This window comes from Rhineura floridana, chromosome 13, assembly GCF_030035675.1.
Source record: "Rhineura floridana isolate rRhiFlo1 chromosome 13, rRhiFlo1.hap2, whole genome shotgun sequence".
NCBI classification, from domain to species: Eukaryota; Metazoa; Chordata; class Lepidosauria; order Squamata; family Rhineuridae; genus Rhineura; species Rhineura floridana.
Genome location: NC_084492.1, coordinates 5,488,147 through 5,498,945, shown reverse-complemented (window position 1 = coordinate 5,498,945; position 10,799 = coordinate 5,488,147). Strand labels below are relative to the sequence as shown.

Sequence of the window (10,799 nt, the reverse complement as noted above, 5' to 3'; positions counted from 1 at the left end):
CTCATAGGATGGGGGTTGGGGGGAGCAATTTGGCAGAGACTGGTTCTCTATGTTGCTGTTACTCCTGGCTACCATAATGAGGTGAGTGCTATTCACCTTTCTAGCTAAGGAGAGGGAAAAGGGGGGGTGGTTGTATTAGCATCAATGAGAGCCAGTGTGGTGTAGTGGTTAAGGAGCTGACTAGACCTGGGAGACCAGGGTTTGAATCCCCACACAGCCATGAAGCTCACTGGGTGACCTTGGGCCAGTCACTGCCTCTCAGCCTCAGAGGAAGGCAATGGAAAACCCAATTCATAGGGTCGCCGTAAGTCAGAATCTACTTGAAGGCAGTCCATTTCCATTCATTAGCGTCAATAGCTTGGAGGTAAGCTCTGCTTAAAATCCTGTGTAGTGCTAGTCCAGAAGTGATAGTCTGTTGGCGGGGAGTGATAGGAAGTCTTTCTTTCCCCTAATGGCATCATGGCCTTTGCATGGCCCTGCTGGTTTCCAGAGGAAATGCTCTCCAGAAGTTAAAGACTGTTCCACCCTGAAACTTCTGCAAAAGAGGCTTACGCAGAGGTTCCAGTGAGAACAGGTCTGTATTAGTCACAGTGTCTGCAGTGGCAAGGGACTAGAGGTGGAATACTGAACTTGCCCCAGAGCAGTAAATATTGATCTTAATGGGATTAACTCCAAAATACATGTGTTGATGGCCCAGCCTTCCAAAACACTGTTAAGAAGCCCAGAGAAATAAATGGAACTAGTGGTGATTTTTAAGGCAAAGCTTTTATTTATACATTTATAAAGCCAACAGTCTCCAAGGTAATGATCTATTTTAAATCAGAATCATCATCTTCTAATCAATTAATTTAAAAATTTGCTTAAAATTAGAGTCTCCCAAACGGGCTACACCCATTATTCAAACAGATTCTTTGCATCAGTAGGATAGGGCTCCTTTAAATGGGGCAAGAAACAACTAGGCTAAGGCTATGAGCCGCTTACGTCATCTGAGTTTACAAGATTTTTTAATATGGCATGTGATAAAGAGTGCTTGATCCTACTGGGGCACCTGCAGAGCCAGCCAGAGGAGAACCAGTATCTTCATGTTTATGGCTTTTGGCTGTAGACAGAAGGAAAGGATTTGGTGCTCCCCTGAGTTCCAGCCATAAATGATTCAATTTCCTCTACAGTTCGGGGGACGCAGGTCAGCAGCTCCATCCCATTGACTGTCACTGCAATGTCCTCCTCAATTCGCACCTGGGAAAGATAAACATTTGGCTGATCAGGCAGACAACAGTGAGCGCTGGCCTGGTTTGGATCAGGCCCAGTCAGTTGGAGAGTATGAGCTGGGGAGCTCAAGACAATCCCATAGCTATAGTTTCCCCCGTCCTCTTTATAGGCCACCAGGAAATGCATGCACAATCAATTTGCACATGCTTTTATTTCCAGGTTAAAACCCAGAACTGGGGCATATATCCTTGAACTCAGGTAGTTTTTAATACTGTTGATCATCTGGGGAGGTAGTGAGAAGCAGAGAACTGCATTCCATTTCCCTTATCTGTGGTAGTGAAAACAATCTAATACATGAGCTTACAGCCCTCCTCTCCCATTTGTGCACATGCTTTTTCCAACTGGATCACGGAAAGAGCATTGTACGCCTCCCACCTATTTCAACTAGGAAGGAAAGGGGTGTTGGGTAGCATGGCCCCTCCAGTGCAAAACAAGACTCTTGAGGGCTGAATGAGTGAGTTGCTGCAAATCTGACAAAACCTGTGCAGCAGGGAGAGAACCCTCCCTCCATCTCCATGAACTTGTCTCCAGATCTGAGCAGACAATACTTACTCATCCATTTATCCCCACCCCAACCAGATCCAGCATACTCCTTTGCAGACCATTACTCAAGAATCCCGATCTGCATCTCGCTGCTTCAGTATACATTTGTAGAGCTCTGTTCACTAAGTTAACAGTCTCATTCTCTCTCTCTCCTTTGTAAAAATGAGTCATGACAATGGATACCTTATAGCTGATAGTGTTACTAAGAACTTTGAAGCCTTTCCCATTTTCGCTGGGTGCACATGAAAAGGCTGAACCATTTTCTGTTCGTACTAATCTTCTCTGCCAGTTAAATATGCAGACTCAAGTCATTATCTCTTATCTTATCAGAAAAAAGGTAAGTCTCCAAGCTGCAATAAAAGCAATTTTAGCAAGGTGTCAAATCCAAAGGAACACAAACCCCAGTGACTCCCACCATGCAATTGCTTTAATTGTTTCTGACCCCTGGGCATTTTAATCTAAAAATAATGCTAGTTTAACATTTGTCCTTCTGCTTGCAAAATAATCCATTTGTTCAAACACAGCGAGTCACTGAGTGTTCAAGGAGGTATTTGCCAGATTATCTTTATTTGATATTTAAATATATTACAGAACTGAATTAAATAAACTTTGCAGAATTCACATGCAGGAAGGTGACAGCTGTCCCGTTCAAATCAGCAAACTCTTAACACTTCCTGCTCAAAGCCTTCCAGGAGAAGCAAAATGGTAACCTCCCAAAAGGCAAATTTTGAAGCCTTTTCTTCTGAACTCTCAGTGACTAAAGGCAAGCAACAAAATTAGCCACAATAACTAGGGCTATTTCTGCCGATATAAACTGAATGGTTAATTCTGCAAATTAAATCTCCGCAGGTTTACAGGGAGCTCTGCTAGGCCTTGCAGAAGAAATGACTCAGCAAATGCAGTCCTTGGACAGATTAGCACCTGTGAAAAATGTTTTTGATCTACAGAGGACTAAATGGTAGTGTTGAGATCAGGGCTGCACAACACTTCACAGATGTCATCATGCTCAACAAATCTGGCTTAGTGAAAGTTGGGGTCTCTATAGGACAATTCTCACAGATGGTAGGACACAGAGAAAAATCCCCCCAACCTAGTTATTGAAAATATAATGGAAACAGCTCCAATGAAATTATTACTACTTTCAGGGTTAAACATTTTTGAAATTAATGTCTCAAAATAATATTGTTACTGTTGCTGTAAGAGGAAAAACCCTCTCCTTTTTAGGCATTTTGAAGTCCATTTGTTTCCTAAATGCTGAAAGTTACTGTTTTCAATTTTTATTTTTCCCTCTTGTTTTTCAAACTGGGAAAAATATACTTGGGCACCTCAGGATGTAGCAGGTTGAAGCCCCAACTTCAACCCTGGGTATATTTGGAATTGCTGTTTGAGTAATAAGTTTTATATTATTATCTATATCAGCAGCCAAACATCCCTGCTGTTTTATGTGTCAAATTAGACCTAATATTATGGTAAGAACATGGGGTATAGAGAAAGCTTTGACTTTACAAACATATTTTGCCCCCCTCTCCCAGACAACATTTTTTTCTTCTCTATGTCTACAATATTTTGGGCAATTTTCAACTTGCAAAGCTCCATAAATGCCATACTTGAGGATTACAGATGTGGCACTGCAGTTAAAGCTACACAGGAAAATGTCCAAATTGGATGTGCTCACTTATGATGACATCAACACAAGAGGGCCAAATTAAGGGGATTTTTCTTTTCTGTCGGAGGCGGCAAGGGGTGATGAGATTCCCTGGCTGTAAGCTCAGGACTCGACCCTTCCTAGTGTACAGAACAGTCCTAACCCCAAGATGCGGCTGGCTGGAGTGGACGTGCTGGACTGCCAGTGGAGAAGGCGTGTCTGCCTTGGAGGCCCCTGCAATGCCCATGGCGTGCTCCATGGGTGTAGCTCTACTGGTGCCAGTATCAGTGCTAGCATTCCAGGGGCAGGAGGGAGGTTCACTGGAGATAGCTCAGGGATCAGGACCCTCCTCCATGCCATACTGGAGTTGTGTAACTAACTTGAGGGGTACACTAACTTGAAGGGTGGTGGTGATTTTTTGTTTTGTTTTAATCCCTGGGGGGGGGGAGGTAAATCCATCCTCTTCCCACCTTGGGGCAGTGTGAGCCAGCAAGACTTTGGAAGAGACTTTCTGTCACTTTGCACTTGCCCCTCCTTTATGATTGTCCTGTTACTCTCTTACTGAACCTCACAAATGCAGTTTCAAAATCGTATAAACTTATGCAGAAACAAACGGCGGTGAGGAAACCTGTTTTTTAATCCCTTTAGCTGGAAGTGATTTTGACACATGGATAGCATTTTAACACAAATCCCCAACCCCATTTTCAGAAAGAAAACTGCAAAAGTAAAACGACTCATACAAAAACGTGGGAAACATTGGGAGCTGCCTTATATGGAGTTGAAACTGTTGGGGTCCATCTAGATTAGCATTGCCAACACTGACTGGCAGTGGTTCTCTAGGGTTTCAGGCAGGGGCCTTTCTTTACCTTACTTGGAGATGCCAGGGGCTGAACTGGGACCCTCTGCATACAAATTGGTTGCTCTGCCACCGAGCTGTAGCCCCAATCTTTTAAAATGCCTTCTTATGGGGAGAGATGGGAGCTTGCAAAGTGCCATCAGAGAGAGGAGATGATCCTACAGTGCAGCTCCAGCACCACTTCAATGGGGGTGTGATTCACTGGGTCAAACTGTCTTCTCCAGATAGGTCAACCAAGGACCATCAGAGTGGGGGAGTATAGAATGGTGTGTCTTAAGCTAAATATAGATATCTGTAGGAGCAGCCAAACACAAATATTTCCTGATTTTCAAATATTGACTATAACACTCTCCTTTGGGGTTGGGAGGGTTTGGCCACAACTATTGTGCAAAGGCCTGTAAGGCAAAACTTACTGTTATTTAAATGTCTGTCCCACCCTTCCTCACAAAGGAGCCCAGGGCAGCAAAAACAAATGATAAAACAGAACATATAAAAACAATTCCAATACAGATGCAGACTGAGAAAGATCTCTACTTAAAAGGAAAGAGGAAGGTCTTCAGTAGGCTCCGAAAACACAACGGAGATGGCCCCTGTTTAATATGTAATGAGAGGGAATTCCAAAGGGAAGGTATGGTTAAAGGGAAGGTATGCTTAAACCACTCCACTTATGGAAGGGTGGACATGGTCAATTAAAAACATAAAGCACACCTAGAAATTTTCTAGAATATATTTCACCTCCCACTGTTTTATCTTGTGAAAACTGAGACACTCCTGATGTCCGCTGGAGACTGTTCTGCAGAATAGTCAGTGCCATTATTCCACAATTATTTTTGGAGTTCTTTTAGTGTAAAGTTTGCAAAGTGTTGCTGTATTTCGCATATTCACAGAAACAAAAGCAACAGAAATCATTTAACATGGGAAACCACTAAAATTGCAAAGTAAATCAAACATTTAAAGTGAATTATCTGAACCACATCAACTGTCAATATTGTTGCTTCCTCCCTGCTAAAACAAGATCAGCACAGCACAGCTCATGTCTTGTTTCTATTATTTGGACTAATTGCCGGTGTTGCCACCATTCACCATATGCTCAGAGGCACGTTACCAAATTCTTGTAAGCTACAAAGGAGGTGGATTGGACTGTGTAAGACCAACCTGAATTGTGTTTGCATTTTTACATATTTGTAGGGCAGTACAATATCTCAGAGAGGAGGTCAGGTCTCCTGCTCCCCTGGAGCTGCCCAATTTTCCTGCTTTTTAAATCTTGATAGAAATGTCTGTTGGTTATACATATGTTCTTAAACTGCAAGGGTTTTTTTTGTCTATTAGTGAATTTCTCTGCTTTTTAATCCAGTAGGTAAGAAATGGGATCCTGTGCAAGTTTGCTGAGAACGGATCTATCATTTGCGTGAGTTCAGTGGGATTTACTCCCCTGCAATTATGCTTAGGATGGGTGAAACTGATCGCGGGGGGGGGGGGAGAGAAAAAGGGGGAGGGCTGGAGTGGGGGAGGGGAGAGAGGAGGAGGGCAGGGCAGGTTTGATCATTTGCATGCTTATTGAACTCAATGGGATTTACTCCTGTGTAATCATGCTTAGGAGAGGTGAAACGGGGGGGAGGGGAAGAAGGGTAGGCATAGGGAGGAAGGTGTGAGAGGGGGAGGAGTAGGGGGAGAGAGATGAGGAGATTGGGTAGGTGGGCACTAGGCAGAGGAAAAGCTACTTTCCTTTTCAAAAGGAAAACACTGAACAGCATCATTATCTTTCGGGGTTTCCCCCACCTTTTTATTCTACAGCAAGCACATGTAGGCTCCCACCCAAATTTAAACCAAAGCTGTCACTGGCTACACCCACGCCGGACCTTTATTTCACTTTAGGCAGTCATGGCTTCCCACAAAGAATTCTGGGAAGTGCAGTTTGTGAAGGGTGCTGAGAGTTCTTAGGAGACTCCTATTCCCCTCACACAGCTACAGTTGCCAGAGAGGTCAACTTCTGAGAATTGTAGCTTTATGAGGGGAATAGGGGTCTTCTAACGCTCAGCACCCTTCACAAACTACACTTTCCAGGATTCTTTGGGGGAAGCCATGACTGCCTAAAGTGAAATAAAAGTCTGGTGTGGGTGCGGCCCCCTGATTAGCCAAGCCAAACAGCCATGAGTCTGACTTTTAGAACCCTGATGGTTGGTTCTTGTTGAACATGCCTGTGCTATCACAGACCCCAATATTAATTTTCTTACATTAATTAAAAATCAGTCATGCATTTTTTAAACTGCAGAAGATGAAGGTCAGAGTATGGGGCAAGGTCAGTAATAGGATTACAGGTACTCTGTGAACATGGCTGATACTTAATTAATTTCAACAATTTATGAGACCACTGACAGAAAAAAGTCCAACAGGGATTTTTTTTTTAACTTGTGTTGCAGACTTTAAAGTCTGGATTCTCTCTGAGTGTTTTGTGTATTGCCATGAAAACTTACGAGGGTTGTTAAGCAAGTGTTTCTGAGTTCAGGACTATAAGTTTTGTAAGGTTTTATTTTGAAATGAGCTTATGGGAAGCAGCAGAATGGCATGGGGGTATTTTCAATTAAACATGGCAGATGTGAAAAATCTATGCTAGCTATATATAATAAGGGGTGAGATGATCTTTCAGGTATCCTGGTCCCATGCTACATGGGGCTTAATGCACCAATACTAGCACACTGAATTTATCCTGCTAGCTAATTGGCAGCCAGTGCAATTATTGCAGCAATGGTGTAACATGGGAGCAGTATCTTTCCCCAGTGAGCAGTTGAGCTGCTGAATTTTACACTAGCTGCAGCTTCCAGACCAACCTCAAGGGCAGCCCTACAAATAATGTGTTGCAGTAATCCAACTTGGAGGTTACCAGTGCATAGACAACAGCGGTCAGGTTATCCCGGTCCAGAAATGGCTGCAGCTGTCTTACCAGCCAAAGCTGGTTAAAAGGTAATCTGAGGTCACCTGAGCCTCTCTAGAGACAAAGACAGATCCAGCAGTACCCCCGATGATGAACCTGTGATTTCAAGGGGAGCACAACCCCATCTAAAGCAAGCAATTTACCAATTATCTGGACTTGGGAACCACCCATGCACCATGCCTCCATATTGCTAGGAGTCAGAGTCCCTCATCCAGTCCACCACTGTCCAGGCACCAGTCCAGTGTTTGCATGGTGTCTCCGGGGTGCTCTCATGATCTTCATGTCCCTCGCTCTGCTCCTCAGTGGTTAAGAGGGTTTGCTGATGGTCCCCCCAAATCCTGAATTTGAGGACTCAGATCAGATGCAATCTCCCAAAATTACAACTGCTCCTGAGCAATCGGGTTGTGGTGCAATTTGCTTAAGGAGCATTTTTGAATGTGGCCTCTACAAGCAAGAACCTTTCTAGAGCTGAGCCAAGATTGCTGAGGCTGGATCTGTGCCTACAAAAAGAGTCACAGAAACAAAGTTTGGGGAAATCGGAAAGGTCACACAGCTCAGGGTCCTGGCTAAGCAGAATTCTACGGGAGCACCACATGATCAGCACCTTCATGTGATTACTGATCATCACAGGCTGCCCCGCTACACCTATTCAACTTTATTCAGCTGTCCATGGGTGTAAAAGTCACGTCTGCTAACCTATTCTTGACATGCTCTTCCCCCGACCCACACTCTATGGTAGGGGTGGAGAATCGGTGGTTCTCCAGATGTGGTTGGACTCAAGACTCCCATTAGCTTCAACCAGCATGGCCAATGGCCAGGGGTTACGGTTGTTGTTATAGTCTAGCAACATCTGGAGGGCCACAGCCCTCCAATTCTGATCTGTGGAGTTGGGTTGTATTCAAGGCTGTAGTGACCAGCATCCTGAAATATGAGGTTTCATTAAAACACAGAAACAACCCCTACTTAAGGGCTAGAAGCAAATGCCGACAGAAGAATTTTGACCAGAAGGCAATAGACGTGTTTGTGGATTCTTGAGGGCAGAAACATTGGTATGACTGTCAAGTAAGAAATGCAGCCTTGTCTTCCTTCAACTCACCCTAGACTATGTTAAGGGCCGTAGCCCTGTGGGAGACCATCTGCTTTGCATGCAGAAGGCCCCAGTTTGGGAATGTCCCCTGTCTGAAGCCCTGGACAGCCGCTGCATGTCAGTGTCAACAATAGTGAGCTGGTCAGGAATTCCCAAATTGTGGCCTGTGGACCACCAGTGGTCTGCAAGCTTCATTCATGTGGTCCACAGCATGTCTGTGTGCATTTGTGGTTGAAGACGACAAACAGCACATCCTTCACAAGAAACATTCTGACTGCCTTTCCACTGAGTTTTTATTCTTTCATTTCTTATATTGCATTTGACTGTATTACCATTTGAATTCTCTGGAATACAGATTGACATACAATAAAATACACTATATAAGAAATCAAAGCCTTAAAAATACAATTAAAATCATACAGCAGAAAAACCATCAAGTAGTCTGCCGAGACCTTCGGCAATTTTTAACTAGTTGTGGGGAAAAGATTTGGGAAGCACCGAGTAGATGGCCAATGGCCTGACTCTGAATAAGGCCGCTTCTTAGTTTCCTATCCAGTGAAGGAGACTCCAAGGTAGGTGAATTTAGGAAATGCCACTGAAAAGTGTAAATGAAATTGTTTAATCAGCAGGAAATGGAGAAGTAAAAATGTTTAACTGAAACATCTGAATATTTATTACCACATTTTTATACCGCTGTTCATAACAATATCCTTGAGTGGTCCACAAAAGATATGAAATAAAAAGAATGCAGAAAGCCGAAACCAACACATGAAAATCATTAAAACCAACAGCAGCAGGAATAATGCTTCTAATAGAGTCATCTTGAAATCACACCCATAAGGACCCAAAACCCAAGCTGAAAGTGCCTGTGGATAGTTATAGTTCTGTTTAGTATCCTGCTTTTATTTTTAAAGCAAAGGCCCCAAACAACTTCAGCTGCTTCTGCTCACAAGACTAACAACACTTAGCGAAGCAAGATGGCATGTGTCCCTGTGACTGCAATGCCACAGCCATGTGCAGCCCAAGAGGTGCACCCCAGATGCTCCAGCCACAGGGGGTGCCTGAGTTCTCACACTGCTACACAGCTTCTTGGAGCCACAAAATCCTTGGTCCACCCCTCCTCCCAACCTCAGATGCCCTATAAGGAAACCCCCCTCCCCACTGCGAACCACACCTTGGCTGAAGGCCCCTCAGCCCCTCAGGCTGACACTGCAAAATTACCCAGGATGTATAAGCTGGACTGACAAAAATGAAGGGTGGCAGGCACCTTTCAACCCCCAGGATCCTGGTTAGCTTGCATGCATTGATAAAGAAAACAGCACAAAGCAAAGATAACCTCTCCAACCTGGGGGAGAGAATTCAGCAGCAGAAGGTAAAGTCCCACATAGCTTGATAAGATTGTATACTCTGCATACAGAGTTTACAATGCGCTGAGGGTAAAGCCAAGACCAAGTGACTCATAAAACCGGCTGTTAAGGGAACAAGGAACCTTCCATGTATAAAGGGAGCAAGAGAAATTCAGCTCCAGCTAAGGGGCCTGAATTCCCCTTCACTTTGACATGCCACAATCATTGTGGTAATTCCAGACAGGGTGGATTCTCTCTGCGCGTGCATGTGCGTGCGTAGGGAGGGCTCTTGTCTCACAACTTATTCCCTCCCCCTTGACATTCTGCTCCCAGAGAGTGTCAAAGCTCCACAAAATGAGGAATATGTAGAAAAGACTTCTCCCATTCTGAATAAAATCAAGGACCAACTCTCAGACAATTTCCACAGTTTTGGCAGCAGTTGCGGAATTCCTTCATAAAGTGGGATCACTCAAAGTGCTAGTTTTATTCTTTAAAGATCAAGACCATGCCTTACTTGAAGGACTACCCACCCCCATATTAAGTAGTATGTAAATGCTTTTAAATAAATATATAAATAAATGTACCTCCCCATGTAAGAAAATCTTCACAACAGAGGACCTCCTGAGGTGTGTGCCTGTGCCTGTATGGGGATGTTGGTGGCTAACAAGGAGTGAGCCTTTTCAGAGGTAGCCCACAAATAGTGGAACATTCTCCCCCCAGAGGCTTACCTGGTGCCTTCCTTACTGTCCAGGCAGAGAACTTTCATATGTTCCTTAGCATTTTAGATATAATTTTAATTTCATTGACTTGATTTATCCTGCTTTTATAATTGCATGGCTCTTAGCTTACAATATAATTTTCTATTTACATTTTAATTGTTTTATACATTTTGTAAACCACCCAGGGAATATAACTGAAGGGCAGTCCTCCTCTAGGATTCACACCTTAGCATGGTGAGGGGGTTTGAGAGTGTTGAAGAAGCTGAGAGCAATGCCGTCAGGAGTCTCGACCAAGAGGCTAGACTCCTAGCAGGGGCACCCAAGGCGGAATGGTCAAAGCTGAAACACCAGACTAAGAGGCATCCAAACTCAGAGGAAGGCAATGGTAAACCACCTCTGAAT

At 43.9% G+C, this 10,799-nt stretch overlaps 1 protein-coding gene across 5 annotated transcripts in view; it reads right to left on the bottom strand.

Moving 5' to 3' along the window:
- Nucleotides 1–746: 746 nt before the first annotated feature.
- Nucleotides 747–10,799, bottom strand: part of PEPD (peptidase D) — a 258,003-nt gene continuing 247,950 nt past the window's right edge. For 2 of the 5 annotated variants that reach the window (XM_061593981.1, XM_061593982.1), the window contains exon 15: nucleotides 8,698–8,927. In XM_061593981.1, the coding sequence (XP_061449965.1) occupies nucleotides 8,766–8,927 (162 nt within the window). In that variant the 3' untranslated portion in view covers nucleotides 8,698–8,765. Of the gene's footprint in view, nucleotides 1,237–8,695; nucleotides 8,928–10,799 lie in introns of those variants that run through there. The other 3 variants (XM_061593983.1, XM_061593985.1, XM_061593984.1) reach the window with 3 other exon arrangements.